Genomic DNA, 18916 nt, shown 5'->3' with positions numbered 1-18916 from the left:
GAAGGAGTAAGCTGGAAGGCTCCGGCAGATGTGACACACGTGAACTGAGACGGGGAGGAAGAATGATTTGCTAGAGCCTCAGACTGCAGTGCAGCTCTGTGAGCAGAGCATCTTGGCCAGTCAGTGGGCAGCCCCAGAGCAAAGACTGCCCACTAGAGGATTTTCGTGTTAGAAAAGATGAACTCAGCTTTCAAAACCATAGGCAACTCAGTCATTAGCTGGGAGCAGCCAAGTGAAAGCTTGGACAAAGCTGAGCTGGATTCTGAAGGTTCACTAATTTCTTACAGCAGGTTTTCTCTTGAAGGGAGATCTGATTGGCACCTACCTACCTAAAGCTGCCATGCTCACACACTAAGTTAACTGGAAAGTTGGGGTGAATCCCAGATCCATCTCTCTGAATCCAGACAGTCCCTTCACGACCATATAAATAGACACCTACAAGTATAGCTCAAATATCTATGAAAGCCATTAAACTAGTCCGTATCTCTGGAGGAAATACAGTATTTGGAAATGGAAAGATGGGAGTAAGAAGCATTCCAGGCAGAAGAAACTATCTGAAATAAATTAAGTGATAGTTAAGCTTCTGTGTCAGGGTTCTTTGGCTGTCCTTTGGTGGTTGTAGATTCAAGAAAAAGCTGCAGAACTGGGCTCAGAGAAGAGCTAGTTGCAGGAGCCAGGGCTTCTTGGGGTCTCAGGAGGAATCCACTTCTGCAAGATTCTGGTTCTGAGGGAAGAGAATCTGCTCAGCCTGGGGTTGGTCATCCCTTGGCCATGGACGGGAAGGTGCCTTAAAACAGCAGTCACAGTGAGACAGATCGCCAAAGCAGAAGGAAGGAAGGTTGGGCTTTTAACAGAAGGAGAAATGGATGCTGAGCTGGTAAAAGCAACAGATGTCCTGTGTAGCTATAAACCATCACTTGGTGAAGCTTAAAAAAAAACCAAAGCCACTCACCACGTGTGAGTGAAACAGTTGATTAAATCGTTATGATCTTCACCCACAAGTTCTTTCCTCAGCAATTTTGGTGAGTGTAAGATTTAGCACACTCTAAATATGACATTTAATTTTGGATATATGACCTCATCCTGGTCATGTTTGTCAAGTCTAAATCCTCCTGGATTAGTAACTTCGCTGTGGTTATTTGCGATTAACTATAGGACACAGAGAATCCAGTGATCTATGTTCGTCCTTGAGCATCTGCCAGAGCATCCCAACCCTTTGACGTGTAACTGCTCCATATAAAGCACTGACTGTATCAAGCTTTCAAGGATATACTTCTGTTTATGGTTTCTGAAAACCCACAGTGAACACCAGTGTCCACTTAAATTCCTTTAAGCCCACGGGCGCCTGGGTGGCTCAGTCAGTTAAGCATCTGCCTTCGGCTCAGGACATGATCCCAGGGTCCTGGGATCGAGCCCCACATCGGGCTCCCTGCTCAGCAGGGAGTCTGCTTCTCCCTCTCTCTCTGCTGTTCCCCCGTTTGTGCTCTCTTGCTCTCTCTGTCAAATAAATAAAATCTTTAAAAAAAACTTTCCTAAAGCCCAGTGTACAAAGTCTCCTTCTCCAGGATCCGACAACCTCTTGTGCATCCTTTATTAAAGCTCCTATTACCATACAACAGGTAGGAATTCCTTTCTCTCATAAGGATAAGGAACAATGACACTTATATCTGCATCCCCAGCACTGAACAGTTCCTGACACGTAGTAGGTAGTTAGTAAACATTTGTTGTATTAAACTACAATAGAATGAATAGCATGCAGTAACTTACTCGTGTATAACTAGTAAAAATTTTCTTTGACTCAAGTCTTGCTCCTGTAAAATGCAGATATATTGCAAATACCTTCCAGTTTTCTGAAAATGACGCAAGTATCGGGAGTAAATTAGTTAACACTATTGAGTCTAAGAATATCAGTCAGGCTCTAGGCAACAAAATAAGACACCACAGTAGGTATTTCACTAGAGAATTAATACGTGCAGTTGTTCCACAGATGTTAGCAGAAATAGGACATGAAGAGAACCCAGGAAAACAATAACTGCAGAAAGCAGTTACCACCAACGGGGTGGGAGGCACCAAAGGGTCCAGTGTGGGATTACTAGAAGCTGGTGACTCAGAGGAACAAAGCCGGTAAGATGGTGCTCTGACCACTGTGGACGGACTGCTGCCCAGCTGCCCCAAGCTCATCAGGAGCTCAGAGGAAGGAGCCCATGAAGTTGGGGCTCACAACTTGAGAAGAGAAGCTGCCTGGCTAATGCAGGTACCTCTGAAGGTAGGTCATAATTCAGGTTCTGGAAGGGTCAAAAGAAGCTGAAGCTGGGGAGAACTCCCACAGGTAAGGAATAGCAAGAAATGGAAAGAACGTTTTTTCTCCTTTTCTACTCTCCATTCTCCTCCTCGTGTCCCCAGCTGGTCCAACCTTACTGGAATGGACTCTGAAAATTTCTAAGTTGCCCTTGCTAAAACTTAGCGGTGTAGAAGAAGTACAGAGAATTAACAAATTTTAGTTAGGTACCTGCTGTGTACCAGAAAGTATATTTTTAAAGACTATTTCTTTTTTTTTTTTTTAAAGATTTTATTTATTTATTTGAGAGAGAGAGAGTGAGAGAGAGCACAAGAGAGGGGAGCGGGAGAGGGAGAAGCAGACTCCCTGCTGAGCAGGTAGCCCGATGCGGGACTCGATCCCGGGACCCCAGGATCATGACCTGAGCCGAAGGCAGTCGCTTAACCAACTGAGCCACCCAGGCGCCCCTTTAAAGACTATTTCTGTCACACTTGGGCACAATGAACCTGTGGCACTCACGGTAGATCAAAGATAAGAGTAATGTGGATCATAAAGGAATGGAAGATAGAACGGTTCAGTTAGCAGTGTGAGTCTATGTCTATCCCATCTATAAGGGCAGAATTTCAAGATACTTAAGTACTCCACAGAATCTTTTTGACTGGGAAAATTATTTTCTTCAGGGGTTTGAACAGATGTCTAGTCTCAGAACTTCTGGAATCGCTTCTTGGTGCCAGTGGCCTTCGGGACTTTGAGCACGTTGAAGTGCAGGGATGACGTTGGACGTCCCTGAAGCAGGGCAACAGGTGCATGGACGTGGTCCTGTGGTTGTACTTTCAGATGTAGTGGAGGTAGGCTCAGAGGATGACAGTGGTCCTGTGCATCTTCACCATCTTGGTCACCACACCAGACAGAATCCGCCCTCGGATGGAGACATTACCAGCAAAGGGACATTTCTTGTCAATATAGGTGCTCTCAATCGCCTCCTTGGGCACCATGAAGCCAGACCGATGTTTCTGTAGTATCACAGAAACTTCTCCTTGCCAGTTCTCCAAGCAGGACCCTCTCCTTATTTTGAAAGATGGTTGGCTGCTTTTGGTAGACATGCTTAGTCTGAATGCCTACCATCTTCCCGGCCACCTAAAGAAAGGGTAATCCACAAAATCTTAACTTTTCTGCCACTTATTGTGCTAACGTTTTTACTTATAGCACAATTTACTTATACCACCTTATAGCAGCCACGGTGACATTGGAAAGAACACACACACCCATCATTCCGAGGTCCTTTGGTGTCCTTTATCCCCCCAGGAGTTCAAGAGTCCTTCAAGGGCCCAGACATGTCTGCTCTCTCCTTTCTGCTCCACGTCAGAACTTGCTTTCCAGAGCCCCCACTTACAGCAGTATGGCACCAAAGAGCTAGACGGCGACTGGGTACCTCACCCTCCTTCTAGTACAGGAGAAAAGCTGAGAGGGTAACCAATTGCTCAGGATCACACAGTTAGTTATAAGGAGATGGGATTTGAGCTCAGACCTCTGAATGCCCAAGTGAGTGTTCTTTCCAACGTATGATGTGGCCTTGTATTGATACGTCATTTAGAGTCTACAATGGCCCTCCTTTTTCAGATATTTGCATTTCCTCAAGATCAGAACTTAAGTAAAATAATAACATGAAACTTTATATTAGATAGGATATTAAGGGAATCCTAGAGCTCTTTCGAAGTTCCTAAAACTGCATCCTATAGCTGCGATCGCTCAACAGACGGTCTCAGAGGAAGGGGACAGGACGTGAAGAGGGCCAATCAGACCAGAGTTCAGATCTGGGTTCTACCCTTTTTTGGCTGTGTGAAACCAGGAAAATTACTTCTTGTATTGGTCTGGGAATTTTTTTTCTCTCTCTCTTTTTTTTTAGGTAAATTGCAGATTCACATACAGTTGTAAAGATCCTGTAAACTGTCTGCCCAGTTTCCCCCGATGGTAACATCTTGGCAAACTACGGTCCAATATTCACATCAATGAAGTCAACCTACAGAACAGCTCTATCTATACCTTTGGAAAATTTACTTATTTTCTAGCATGTAAGGGTTCAAAATAATAAAGCACGGAAATGTATATAGATTGCCTTAAGATAAGTGTGGTAGGCAATCAAATGTCCAAGGTGGCAAAGAGATGTCCACTTTGAGGTTTTGAAACTTAATTTCCTGAAGAAGGATCATTGTATACAGTGACTCATCCACTGGTAGCCCAGGCCCAGCTACATAACTCTCCCAAGGTTTTAGTGTTAATATTGCTGAGCTCTTAAGGCATTTGGGTTCAAGGGTGAAAGTACTGGGTGTTTGCTTTAAAATCTGGAAATGCAAAAAAGGTGTTGAGGTTGTTAAGATTCAGAAACAAAGAAGGTTTTTTAGAAGAGGTTCTTTAAAAGGATAGCTTACCATATGTAAAATGCAATAAGTATTTATTTTATTTTTCTTTTAGAGAGAGAAAGTGAGTGCATGAGTGGGGGTGGGGAGGGGGAGAGGGAATGGGGAGAGAGAATCTCAAGCAGGCTCCACGCTCAGCACAGAGCCCAGACACAGCGCTCAATCTTATGATCTTGAGATCATGACCTGAGCCAAAATCAAGATTCGGACCCTTAATCCACTGAGCCACACAGGCGCCCCTGCAATAAGTATTTAAAGGGAAAAACACACACAAAATAACTAAGGTTATGTTAATTAGGGATGAAAATACTTTATTTCACCGTTGGCTAGGCTCACAGATAAAGTCAAGGATGATAGACCCTTATTTAATTTACAGTTATTTTCCCATATTTACATTAATTCACCAGTCTCCAGATAAGGGGAACAGTTACTTCCATGTTTAGCAGTGATCTGTCACTTTAGGTTGTTCACAGATGGTCCTCGTTGTCACCATTCCCTGTGGCACCTCCAAAGCACGGGCTTTGCAAATAGGTGCAGTTGGGTTTGAAACCTGGCTCTCCAGCCCTGGAGAGCTGGATGGCTTGTCTACTCTGATCAACCTCTCCGAGGCTCAGCTTCTTCTTTTATAAAATGGGGCTGTTAATAACTCCAACCAGTTAATATATCCAACCATGTAGGATTGTTATAAAGATTCAAGATAATGTGGTTATTGAGCCTGAAACATAAGTGTCCCTAAATGGTAGTTATTAACTATTCTCTGTGTGTGCCCATGGAATGATTTCCTTTCCAAACCCACTTAAAGCAGGGAAAGTGAATTCAAGTATTTCCTCAAGCAGCTGTATAGTGTCATTTTAAGATCACGGTGACTCAACTCCCTTTTCCATAAGGAAATAGAATTGGAAAAAAAAAAAGAAAAAGCTTCCAGCATTGCCCTGTGTTCAGCACTCAGAGGAGCTGTCAGTACTCTGCCCAACCTCGGGGACGTTAGTTCTCCAGAGTGTGAGAAGGAAGCTTAATGACAAGACTCATCTTCCTGGCAGCTCTAAAAAAAGGAGGGTGCTACATTGTGCACTGTAAGTACTTTGGGTCAACTCCCAGTGTCCTATACCTTCATTCAAAAATCCTGACAACTGGGGTGCTTGGGTGGCTCAGTTAGTTAGGTGTCTGCCTTCTGCGTGGGTCATGATCCTGGGGTCCCGGGATGGAGCTGCTCAGCGGGGAGTCTGCTCCTTCCTCTGCCCCTCCCCCTGCTTGTGTGCTCTTGCTCACTCTCTCTCAAAAAAAGAAAAACAACTTTATAAAAAAAAAAGTCCTGACAACCACCCCTACACATTAGGTAGGTTTAGCGAAACAGGAGCAAAGGTTCTGGACTCACTGCCTATGTCCCCATCCCCGCTTCACAACTCACTAGCTTTGTGTCCTTAGAGGACTTACCCATTCTAAAACTCACCGTCCTCATGTGAAACCTCTCGATAATGTTGATGCCCATCTCCCAGGACTGTTGTGAGGCTCACGTATAAAATATTCTGAGCATGACATCTGCCAGGAAGAAAACACTAGTTAAACAATTATTGCTTATGCAGTAGTAATTATCTTGCACAATATCAAACACCAGTAAGAAGGTAGAAATCCTAGTCTTCTGACTCCAAACCCCAGGCTCTTTCTCTTTCACCATGTGTTTGTTACCTTGCAGAATGTTTACTGCTTCCTTCAATGATTAAAATACCTCAGTACTGTCTGCATAATCCAGGGACACTGAAGGATTCTCTCTAATGATGCAGAGCTACAAATAAAAGATCACGGTAAGGAGAAAAAGATAATGTCTCACTGTTCTTTGCTCTTGCTTGAGAAGGAAGGCCCACATATCGGACCATGTCTCAGTTCCCAAGAACTCTACTTCCCAGGAGCTGTATTTCTCTGATATCAAGACGGATTTCAGTCCTGCCGACCAAAAGCACTCCCTGTGGTTTGACAGTAGAGAGGCCACATTATCCTCTCTGTTTGGTGCTAAATGGTGACATCAACTCTTTTTCTCCCTTTCAAAGTGATCCTCTAGTATTTTGCGCCAACTTCCTCCAAACAACACAACTGGTGCTGTTGCCAGTCACGCTGGCTTTCTGGTTCACTGCCCACGGAGGCGGAAATAAATGGTGCCCTTGCTCCCTACCTTAACTACCACTGGGCTGGGCACAGTTCCAGGCTCCTTGGGTACTGAACCTTGCAGGGTCCATAAAGTTAATTTTCCAGACTCACTGCAGCCTGGTATGAACTTCAGATAAGGCAGCCCTGGAGAAAGTCACACTGACTTTCCCATATCACTTAAAAATAATTTTTTTAACTTGTCAAAAAGAAACATTCACCAACATAGACCATAGGCTGGTCTTAATACATTGCAAAGAATTTAAATCATACAAAGAGAGTTCTCTGAAAAGAACGGAACTCTGATTCTAGAAATCAGGAATAAAAAGATATCTAGAAAGTCCCCAAGTAGTTGGAAATTAAACAACACACTTCAAAATAACCCATGGGTCAAAAAGGAAGTCACAAGATAAGTTGGAAAATACTTTGGGCTGAATGAAAATGAAAATACAACATATTAAGATTTCTGGGATACATTTAAAGTAGTGCTTAGAGAGTAAAATATATGGCATCAAAGGCTTATATTATAAACAAGAAATATCTAAAATTAATGGTCTAGGTTTCCATCTTTAAAAAAGCTAGAAAAAGCAGCTAAAAGCAAAGCAAACAGAAAGAAAAAATAATAAAGAGATGAAATCAATGAAAGTGAAAAACAGAAAAATCATAGACAAAATCAACTAAATCAAAAGCTGTTTCTTTTAAAAAACCAATAAAATTGATAAGACTTAGTCAACCTGATCAAGAAAAAGAAGGGGAAAAAAACAAATTATTAATATCAAGAATGACATAGGGAACACCACTATATATCCTATAAATATTAAAAGGGTAATAATGTCATAGTATTATACATTAACAACATTAAAAGGATGATAGTGTAATATTGTTATATATGAACAACTTTATACCCATAAACTCCAGTATCTAGATGAAATAGACAAATTCCTTGAAGATACAAGCTACCAAGACTCACTCAAGAAAAAATAGATATCCTGAATAGCCTTATATATTTTATTAAAGAAATAGAATTTGTAGTTTAAAACATTTCAACAGGGAAAACTCCATACTCAGATGGCTTTATTGGAAAAATTCTAGCAAACATTAAAGGAATAAATAATACCAAGTTAATGTAAACGTCTCCAGAAAACAGAAGAGAAGGAAACACTTCCCCACTCATTTTATGAGATCAGTATTACCCTGACACCAAAACTAGAGAAAGACATTACAAGAAAACTATAGATCAATGTCTCTCAGAAATATTAATTCAAGAATTCTTAATGTGACTGACTCCAGCAACGTAGCAAAATGACAGAATATCATAACTAAGTTGGGTTTATCCCAGGAATGCAAGTTTTGCATTCAACATTTTAATTTTTTATTTCTTTGTGTTCATTTATTTTTAAAGATTTTATTTATTTGACAGAGAGAGAGAGCACAAGAAGGTGGGGCGACAGGCTGAGGGAGAAGCAGGCTCCCCACTGAACAGGCAGCCGGACATGGGGCTCCATCCCAGGACCCTGGGATCATGACCTGAGCCGAAGGCAGACACTTAATGGACTGAGCCACCCAGGTGTCCCTCAGCATTTTTAAATCTATGAATGTAATTCACTGTATCAACAGACTAAGTAAGAAAAAACATACGCTCATCTCAATAGATGCAGAAAAGTATTTGGTAAATTCAACATCCATTCACTATTTAAAAAAAAATTCTCAGCAAATTGGATTACAGAAAACTTTCTCAATCTAATAAAGGGCTTCTATGTCAGTTCTATATTGAGGCAAAACAACCCCAAAATATAAATATTAAACACTTACTATCTCACAGTTCCTGCAGATTAGGAATCCAGATATGACCAGTTAAGTGCCTCTGACTCAAGGTCTCTCACAAGATTGAACTTTCGTCATCAGTTGTGGCTACCGTCTATTCTGGAAGCTCACTGGAGCAAGAGAGGCAGTGGGGAGATCCACTTCCAAGCTCATTCCCATGGTTGTTGGCAAGATTCAATTCCTCACAGAACATGGGACTGAGTGCCTAAATTCTTGGCTGTTGGCCTCCTCAGAACCTTGCCATAGGGCAGCTTGTAACATGGCATGTGAATTCCCTCAGGGGAAGTGAGAAAGAGAGTACCCAAGGCGGAAATCCGTCTCTTTGTAATCTAATCTTGGCAGTGATATTCCATTACCTTTGCCATATTTTATTCCTTAGAAGCAAGTTACGAGGTCAAGCCTACGCTGAAGGGAAGGAAAACACACAAGGGCATGAATACCAGGAGGCAGGGCTCTTTAAGGACCATTTTAGAGGCTGCCTACCACAGCATCTACTAAGAGATCTAACTGACATCATACCTAGTGGTACAAGACAATGCTTTCCTCCTAAGATCAGTAATAGAAATGTCTGCTCTCGGGGCGCCTGGGTGGCTCAGTCATTAAGCATCTGCCTTCAGCTCGGGTCATGATCCCAGGGTCCTGGGATTGAGCCCCGCATCCGGCTCCCTGCTCCTCGGGAAGCCTGCTTCTCCCTCTCCCATTCCCCCTGCTTGTGTTCCTGCTCTCACTGTCTCTCTCTCTCTCAAATAAATAAATAAATAAAATCTTTAAAAAAAAGAAATGTCTGCTCTTACTGTTCCTGTTTGACATCACACTGGAGGGCCTATCAAGTGCAGGACGGCAAGAAAAAGAAAGAAAAGGTATACCAGTTAGGAAGAACTAAACCTATCCCTATTTGCTGATGACATGACTGTCTATATAGAAAACCCCAAGGAATTTACAAAAAGCTAGAACTGGTGAGAAAACATCCAGAAGGTAAATAAGCATATGGAAAACTGCTCAACATTAGTTATTAGGGAAATGCAAATTAAAACCACAAGAGCCAATTACCTACCTATTAGAATGGCTAAAATCAAAAGACCTGAATACGAAGTGCTGGCAAAGATGCAGAGTAATTGGAACATTGCTGGCAGGAATGTAAAATGGCACAGTGACTTTAGAAAACATTTTGGCAATTACTTACAATAACATATACTTATCCTGTGACCCAGCAGTACTCCTTCTAAGTATTATTTTCCTAAGAGAAAGGAAAACATATGCTCACACAAAAGACCATGCATGAATGTTTATAGTGGCTTGATTTATAATCACCAAGACTAGAAACAACTCAAATGTTCTTCAACTGGAAATAGATAAACAAAGTCTGGTTTATCCATACAATGGAATACTACTGAGCAATGAAAAAGAATGAACTACTGAGAAATGCAACTACATGGGTGAATCTCAAATGCATTATGTTAAGTAAAAGAAATTTAGTTAGCCTCAAAAGGGTACATTTATATGATATCCTGGAAAAGGCAAAACTATAGAGACAGAAAACATATCAGTGGTGGCCATTTGCAAACAATTTCTAGGAGGTTCACAGCTCACCTGTAGCTCATCCCTGGACCCCCTCTATATGCGACTCCCTGGTCAAGGCAGCCACCAATTCCTCTCCTCCCAGCTTCAGCTCCTTCCTGAACCCTATTCAGATTTACCTTTAGTGGCATGCTGCTTGGTGCATAGACAGTATGACACTTTCCTCTCCTCGGGTGTCACTTCCAAGGCAAACACCCGTCTCAGCGCTGGGCATATGGAATGGGCTAGATGATAAAGTACTGTGGCAGTCTGCCTAGTAGCAAACTATTTCATGATTTCCTCAGGTCCATGAACTTCCCACCATTGTGCCCAGACTTGAGTGAGTAGGAACCAGTTGGGAGACGGACGGGAATAAAGAACCTAAGATGGGGCGCCTAGAGGGCTCAGTCGGTAGAGCTTAGGACTCTTCACCTCAGAGTCCTGAGTTTGAGTCCCCCGTTGGGCGTGGAGATGACTTAAGAAAAACAAAACAAAACAAAACAAAAACGCTAAACCAAGGTGGGTTCTGTAAAACTCCATCTCCCACATCAGAAAGCCCCGCTATCTAGGAAGTCGATGGTGATGGACCCGCAGGCTAATGGAGGGAAGTGCTGACCTTAAGCAGTTTCAGTCATCATACCTCCTCCTCCCTCTTTTCCTCTCTCTCCGCCATTCATTCACATTCGTTGACTGGATGCTGCAGCACTGATCAGGACAGACATAAAGGCGTTTGCAGTCTAGCCCAGGCTACGACGGAGTTACCGGTTCTCTGACCGTGCGGGGCCCGCCCTGCCCGAGGAGTTCAGAGCGCACGGGGGTTGGGGGCCGGGCTGCTCCCGGCCAGGCGTCTTCCCAGCCGACGCTGCCCGAGGCTGCAGGCCTGCAGGCCTCCTCTCCCCGCGGAGGGACGCGCGGCACCGGGCCCCGGGGCCGCCCACGGGGCCCATCCCCGCCGCGGGGGTGCGGCGGCCCCGCCCAGGCCAGCCCGGGGCGGGGGGCGGGGGCCCGTTCCCATAGGGATTGCGGCCGGGGCGGCGGCGAGCGCAGCCGCGAGAGAGGCGGCGAGGCGGGAGCAGGGCCGGCCGGGCAGCCGCGGCGCCGTGAGTCCGGGGCGGGGAAGGCGCGCGGGCCGGGACTGCGGGCCCGGGCGCCACGTGGCGCCGCTCGAGGCTGCGCGGCGCGGGCCGGGCGCGGGGCGCGGGGGGGACGGCGCGGCCCCGCTCCCCGCCGAGGCCCACCCGGGGGGCGCCCGGCTCCCGCGCCTCGGGCCCTCGCCTCGCCGCTCCCGCGGGGCCCCGGCAGGTGTCTCCTTGCCCAAGGGAAATGAGACCCGAACTGAGAACCGGGGAAGCCCTGAGCCTTCCCAGCCCTGCAGCCGGCTCGAGTGTCTTAGACCGGGTGAACTAGAACGTTAAACAAGATAGATTATCTTACAACTCGGTTCGTTTTAGGATGACGGGTCGCATTAGAATTGGGTTAGGGAAGGCAGCGAGCTCTAGGCTGTCATGCCGGATCTTGTTGCCATGGCCGAGGGGCGAGGTTTAAGGACACGGGTCGATTCCTAATTCTTTAACAAGTGCCCTTCTGTTCCAGGTGCTTGACAAAGACCCATCGTTGAGTGGGGCTCTAGTGCAGTCTGTTCGAGCCAGTATTCCATAAGCGACATTTTCAAACTATGTGAAGATCCGTTTTAAGATTTTTTCCTCTATGATGGAGAAGTATGAAAAAATTGGGAAAATTGGCGAAGGATCCTATGGAGTTGTTTTCAAATGCAGAAACAGGGACACGGGTCAGATTGTAGCCATCAAGAGATTTCTGGAATCAGAGGATGACCCTGTCATAAAGAAAATCGCACTTCGAGAAATCCGCATGCTCAAGGTAATGGATTCTTTAAAGTGAATTTTATAGGGACTAAAAAATTAAAGCGAGTCGTATTATGTCTAATAAATGTGTTAAGATGTGGTAACATCTCCTTCCCGCACGGACTTTTGTCCTCATTGACACAAATGGAACGTCTGTGTACAAGTCACCAATTACTTGGGGGGGGGGCGGGACTTGTGCAGGGAAAGGGGTTCACTTTTGGAGATGCTGTGGGGTGTTTCATTTTTCTTCCTTGAAACTTCTCTCCCGTGTGAGCTCTAGACCTGGTTCTTGAAGAGCCATCAACTTTGATAGTACAGGAATTTACCACAACTCCAGTTTGCTAGCATTCATGAGTTTTAAACTTCCAGGCCATCTTCTGTTGACATTCTCAGCCCATTAAGAGAATTAATCATTTACCTGTTTTCCAACTGCTAGAAAGCTGACAGGTTTTCTCTGCACCTCACACTAATCTGCTGCTGAACATTATAATGTCCTATCTCTAGAAAAAGGATTCTTCTTAAAGAAGTGAAATGATCACTTTTAAAATATTTGTTAACCCTAGAAGACCGTGAAATCAGAGTGGTGGAAAAAGTTTATTACAAGCTGAGAGCATTTTTTCCTGTAATAGGAAGAGGCTGCTTTTCTGAATGTCTGTGCGGAAACCTAAATCCCAACATAGAGTGTGACATGTAATGAACATAGTGGGATTAACTTGGTTTCAAACAGTTAGGGCCTCTGTGTTCGGACATGTATAACCAACTCTATGTCGAGGGAAGGAGCAGCCTAGTGGGAGGGAGAGGAACATCCAGGGGATTTTCTCTTATCCCTGCCTCTTTGTTTTCTCCAGGCCTCTCTCAGCGTCTCTCTTTCCCATGGCTTGAGTGTGGGGTTATCTCTGGATGAGGACCCTGAATGTGAATTAGCAGGCTTTGGGTAAATTGAAATGAGTGGATAATAGGAAACCTCTCTTTCGGTTTGGGATGTTCTTAACCAACAGATCTTATCTATTCTGAGAAGACACCTCCAAGGATCCTCCACCCACACCCCGAGAGGCCCTCCCCTAGGAAGGGGTGAGACCAGCGGTATTTGCCCATCCCATGGCCTGGGGACCCCCTGTCCATGGGGACAGGTTCTCACCCTTTCTTTTGGGCTGTTGGGTGTTTTTCACTTTCTCAGGCCCTCCATAGAGGAGAAGGTGATACTTGAATGTCAAAGGATTCTTTTACACCAAAGAAAAGACAATCTGTTTCTAGTGGGGAGATACTCTTTTTCTGATTCCGAAGATCACCTGTGAATGCCTCAACCCTCTCAGCGCTCTTTAGCAATACTGGGTTTGCAGGTGTAGCTCCCTGAATTAATTGAGCTCCTCCAGGATGGGGACCTCTGTGTCTCTGTATGGATTACTAAGCACTTAGTAGGCCTCCAATACACGTTACTGGAGATTGAAAAAAAAATGTTAACAAAACATGCTCTTAGGAAGAGTGGTTGTTGCCAGTACATTAGGAAGTCAGATATGTTCTTTAAATAACTGAATAATGGTGCTACGTAAAGGAAAGGGCTGTGTGCACGGGAGGCTGATTTTAAGCACAGAGCACCCATTCTTCAGAACCGAGTGCCCAGATGTAGACTCCCCCAATCTATGTGAGGTGATGGGACTAGATTACTGATAGAGTCTCTTCTTCGGAGCCCTAACTTCTCAGCCTTCTGTGATATCCCCAACACATAACAGGTACTTAAATATTTGCTGAAACAGTAAATTGAAAGTTTCTTGGATGAAGTCACATTTTCTCCATTTAATCATTCAGTAAATATGTATAGAGCCTCATTGTGCCTAAACCAGTGTTTTTTTTAGGGGCGCCTGGGTGGCTCAGTTGGTTATAACAGTGGTTTTTTTTGTTTTGTTTTTTGTTTTTTTTTAAATATTTGATTTATTTATTTGAGAGAAAAAGAATGAGACAGAGAGAGCATGAGAGGGGGGAGGGTCACAGGGAGAAGCAGGCTCCCCGCTTGGCGGGGAGTCCGATCCGGGATTCGATCCCGGGACTCCAGGATCATGACCTCAGCTGAAGGCAGTCGCCCAACCAACTGAGCCACCCAGGCGCCCTACAACAGTGTTTTTTAAAAAATTTTGTTTATTTGAGAGCAAGAGAGAGAGCGCACGCTCATGAGTGGGGGGAGGGGCAGAGGGAGAGAGAATCTGAAGCTGACTCCCCTGCTGAGCGCCAAGCCAGACACAGGACTCTCTCTCGACGCTGAGATCGTGACCTGAGCCAAAACCAAGAGTCGGACGCCCACCCGACTGAGCCACCCAGGTGCCCCTAAAACAAGGTTTATAGGAAGTTGTACACCCTGTGTTTCAGATGCTTAACTCATGGAAGGGAAATAAGAAAAATTTCCCCTTGGCTCTCAATCCTGATAAACTGGGTTCCTGATGAGCGGGGTCTGTGTCATTCACCTTGTGTCCCCAGGCTGGCAAGAACCCTCTATATAAAGTGTTTAGAGGCATGTTTGAACTAGACTTTGAAGTGTTTAGGGAGGCATGCAATGAGAAATAAGGCATTCAGGGCAGAGAGTCTCTCCAAGGAAAAGGTGCAAATTCGAAAACAGTATATTGAGGGAACATGGGTTATAACCCTAAAGTCTTAGCCAAGATTACCTGCTGGGTGCTAGCAGGCCAGGGAGAGAGGGAAAGGAAAGAAAGCCAGGGTTCAGTAGGAGGCAGTGTGAGGAATTTCTTGGAATAGAGGTCTGCTTTGCACCTTGGTCCCAGGTGGCCTTTGGGGTTTGGAGGTTGACTCCGGGGGACATACTGTAGTCACTGAGAACAGGAAAAAACTGGTGACATCTAGGCAAATGTTTTAGGGCCCCCATCTGAGCTGGAATTCAAGGGAGAGCTCCTGTGGCCCATGGGAAGAGGAATATTACACTGTGAGCCCAGCACAGCTCTGTGGGCCCAATGGAAGGTTGCAGCTCAGTGAGTTTGAGTTCCTAGTACTTTCCTTGCACACCTCTTGCAGAACTGTGCTTTTAATGACCCCTGCTAATGTCGGGAACTAGGAACTAGGAGGATTGAGGCTGAAGGTTACCTCAGTAACCTTAGCCAGAGCAGGTGAGGACCGGTAGGAGCTGACCCACTGACTGCTCCTATTACAATAAGGAAAGCAAGACAAGTAGATTAAGACCAGGTGTAGGGGGCTTTGAATGCCAGGCCAAGGAGTTTGGCTTTCTCTCGAAAAGAAAGAAGCCAGCAAGATTTTAATTAGAAAGTTGTCATTTGTAGACTTTCGGATTTTTTTTTCTTTCCCCCCAGATTTATTAAGAAATAATTGACATGTAACACTGTGTAAATTTAAGGCATATGATATTTGTTACACATATGTATTATGAAATGATTACCACAATAAGGTGGTTAACACCTCCATCACCTCACATAATTACCATTTTTTTGGTAGTTAGAACATTTAAGATTTACTCTCTTAGCAACTTTCGGGTATAGAATAGGTATTGTTAACTATAGTCACCACGTGTACATTAGATCACTTGGAACTTATTCATCTTGTAACTGGAAGTTTATATCCATTTCCCCCACCCTATAGCCCCTGCCAACCACCATTCTACCCTCTATTTTTATGAGTTCTGCTTTTTTAGATTCCATGCATAAGTGAAAACATCCAGTATTTGTCTTTCTCTGACTTATTTCATTTAGCATATTGCCCTCGAAGTCTATCCATGTCCTTGCAAATGGCAGGATTTTTTTCTTTTTATGGCTGAATAATATTTCATTATGCACACACACACATATATATGTTCCCCACGTAGACTTTTGGAGTTCATGGACCTGTAAAATTAAAGAAAAAACTTTTTTTACAGATAGGGATAGTGTTGTCAACATTTTTTTTTTCAAAGATTTTATTTATTCATTTGAGAGAGAGAGAGAGCATGAGCAGTGGGGAGAGGCAGAGGGAGAAGCAGACTCCCTGCTGAGCCAAAGAGCCCGATGTGGAACTCGATCCCAGAACCTGGAGATCATGACCTGAGCCAAAGGCAGACACTTAACCATCTGAGCCACCCAGGCGTCCCAAAAATCTTTATATTTATGTAAGTATCTTTTAAGAACACTTTTTATTTTTATTTTATTTTTAAAGATTTTATTTATTTGGCAGAGAGATAGAGCCAGAGAGCACAAGCAGGGGGAGTGGCAGAGGGAGAATCAGGCTCCCCAAGAGCAGGGAGCCCAATGTGGGGCTCGATCCCAGGACCCTGAGATCATGACCTGAGCCGAAGGCAGACGCTTAACCGACTGAGCCACCCAGACGCCCCTTGGCTGTCAGCATTTTAAAAAGCCAACTACCAAATACTGTGACCATTATTTCATAAAAGAAAGGACATTTTTTTTTAAAGATTTTATTTATTTATTTATTTGAGAGAGAGAGAATGAGAGAGAGCACATGAGAGGGGGAGGGTCAGAGCGAGAAGCAGACTCCCTGCCGAGCAGGGAGCCCGATGCGGGACTCGATCCAGGGACTCCAGGATCATGCCCTGAGCCGAAGGCAGTTGCTTAACCAGCTGAGCCACCCAGGCGCCCCAAGAAAGGACATTTTAATATTAAAAAAGAAAACCTTTAGGAAAGACACAATTTTAGAGAGTGGTTGACAACTATAAATAATGTCTATGTAGCTACCTTTCTGTGGTGTGTGAACAGTGTGTGTACTTATGTGCATGTGTGGGTATTCACTGTCCATTGATGAAAATGGTGACATCATTGGTTTTGTGCAGCCTGAATGTCGTGCACGTTAGCACTCTGTCTGGGAACGAGAAGATTCACCAGCTCAGCTGCCGCCCTGCGTATAGGGTATGGGTTCTGTAGCTGAGATGATGAAATACTTACACGACAGAAGAACTGGATGGTCCTCGGATTTTATAATAGAATTTGGCCTCTATCCATCCTCAGAGAATTCCTTGTGTGTGTGTTTTCAAAACTGTTTATTTTACAATTTAGAGCAACTCCCAGTAGTTGCTGGTGGACTCTTAAAAATTATGGTCGTTTCCTCTGAGGCAGATACGATCATGGGAGCAAATTGTCTAGCAGTCAGTTCATAATTTTCAAGGCCTCATACCTACAGTACTTCCCGTTCTCAGGGTGGGAGCATACATGAGGATGTAACTATCCATTGGTAAGTGCTTTTGAGGATGATAATTATTATCAAAAAACCAATTTTGCTAATAGTTTTAGAAAACACTTTTTTCTGAAAATTTGAAACTTTTCAAATAACAGTATTTTGTGCCATTTGAAAAAAAAAGTGACATTTTTATGAGACACATTTAGTGTTTGTACTAATAAACTGCATTTGATTTTAATCAATCATGAATAGAAATAACCTACTGGGTGGCTCAGTCAGTTAACCTACAGAACATTCGGAGCGTTCCCTTTTTTGTCCTATGGTCTCCTCACTTTCAGTAACCTTCCAGTGAGGCTGTGGGGCTTTATTTCTGCGTGGAGACAGGAGCCACAGTTAAGAATTGCAGTTCTGAGCTGGCTCAGAACTGTTGGGTGACCTTGGGCAACTCCAGGGCCGCTTGGAACCTGGCCCACCTCATCACCTTGACCTGTGTCTGTGTTCGGCATTGCCTCGCTGACTCTTTGCTGAGGGGAGCGAGAGTGCTGTGGGGCAAACAGCGAGCAGTGGTCAAGCAGCCTTAACGGACGCAAGGGCAGGAAAGCGGAGGGTCACAAAAAAGGCAGTAGTGTCGGAGAGAAGGACACACGGGTGGGAAGGCAGAAAGGTGGGCTTTAGTACCAAAGGGAGGCATCACAGGTGAAGCACTTCACACCGTCTGTCCCAAGAGGTTTGCTGCTGGAAATAGCAGACCAGAAATCCTGCTGGGCAAATTACCAGCCCAGGGACCATAAGGTGCTGTGGCAGGTACAACTGCCGAGGGTCCCTGTTACCCAAGCCCTTAGCAAGTGCTTGATTCCACGTGCCCTTGTGCCAGGGCCCCATTCCACCAGATGCTAACAGAGCACCATGTAAGGGCTCCCTAGGTTAGACTCTAAGTAGAGATTTCCTAATTTTTAAGGGCTTCTGCTCCCCTAATATTAAAGACTTCCCCAATATTCGTTGAATAATATTTCACAACTCTGTAGAAGTCTCACTGGGAAATTCTGTAACATCTTTAAGATTTAAGAAAAAAGTGCCATTTCTAGGTCAAGCCCGTTGTTTCATTGGCTTGTCCAAATGGATTTGTCTCAGCCATATTTGGCAACGCTTTGTTATGGTTTATGTGAGACCACAAACTCAGATGTGTGTGGGGATCACAGTGGAGACCTAAAGGAGTGAAGTGGGCTGAGTGTGAGACTAGATGGGGAGGTGGGCACGGGGCAGGCCGGAGACTCCGTGGCTCACAGGGTGGAAGGGGGGCCACCACTCCGCCCACATAGTGCAAGCCCAGGGAGCTAGATTTTCAGTCTTTTTTTAAACAGCCAGAAATCAGAATTTTATGTAAAACTTCCTGAGTTTTTCCCCACCAATCTTTGTTTTGGGGGAAAAAAAAAAACTTACAAAATAGATAGAAGTGGAAAGAATAATATAATGAATGCCTCTGTACCCTTCACTAGATTCATTAACCAGTTGTGAAAATTCTGCTTCATTTCCTTTCTGTGTCTCTGTCACACACACACACACACACACACACACACACACACACCCATACTTTTTCAGCTGAATCATTTCCTTAAGTATGCAGCATGAATCTGCTAGAATTCTTCTGTGTAACCACAATATGATTTCCACAATATGCTTTCTCATGGACTCAATACCATCATCTGACATACGGGCTG

General features: G+C 44.4%; 1 protein-coding gene and 1 pseudogene across 6 annotated transcripts in view; one reads left to right on the top strand and one right to left on the bottom strand.

Annotated features, from left to right (window-relative positions):
• Window positions 1–1476: 1476 nt before the first annotated feature.
• On the bottom strand, window positions 1477–9616 carry LOC135361612 (small ribosomal subunit protein uS17-like; annotated as a pseudogene).
• CDKL1 (cyclin dependent kinase like 1) overlaps window positions 3600–18916 on the top strand; it is a 61406-nt gene continuing 46089 nt past the window's right edge. Inside the window, exons 1-3 of one of the 6 annotated variants that reach the window (XM_064571028.1) lie at window positions 3600–4350; window positions 6389–6497; window positions 11809–12093. In XM_064571028.1, the coding sequence (XP_064427098.1) occupies window positions 11923–12093 (171 nt within the window). In that variant the 5' untranslated portion in view covers window positions 3600–4350; window positions 6389–6497; window positions 11809–11922. Of the gene's footprint in view, window positions 4351–4834; window positions 5769–6362; window positions 6498–10912; window positions 11316–11421; window positions 11656–11808; window positions 12094–18916 lie in introns of those variants that run through there. The other 5 variants (XM_064571027.1, XM_064571029.1, XM_064571032.1 and 2 more) reach the window with 5 other exon arrangements.

The sequence above is a fragment of the Mirounga angustirostris genome, unplaced genomic scaffold (assembly GCF_029215605.1).
Source record: "Mirounga angustirostris isolate CCGP_5_RB_7025 unplaced genomic scaffold, mMirAng1.0.hap1 SCAF_9, whole genome shotgun sequence".
Taxonomy (NCBI): Eukaryota; Metazoa; Chordata; class Mammalia; order Carnivora; family Phocidae; genus Mirounga; species Mirounga angustirostris.
The sequence above is the reverse complement of the archived record's forward strand: the minus strand, read 5'-3'. Positions and strand labels throughout refer to the sequence as shown.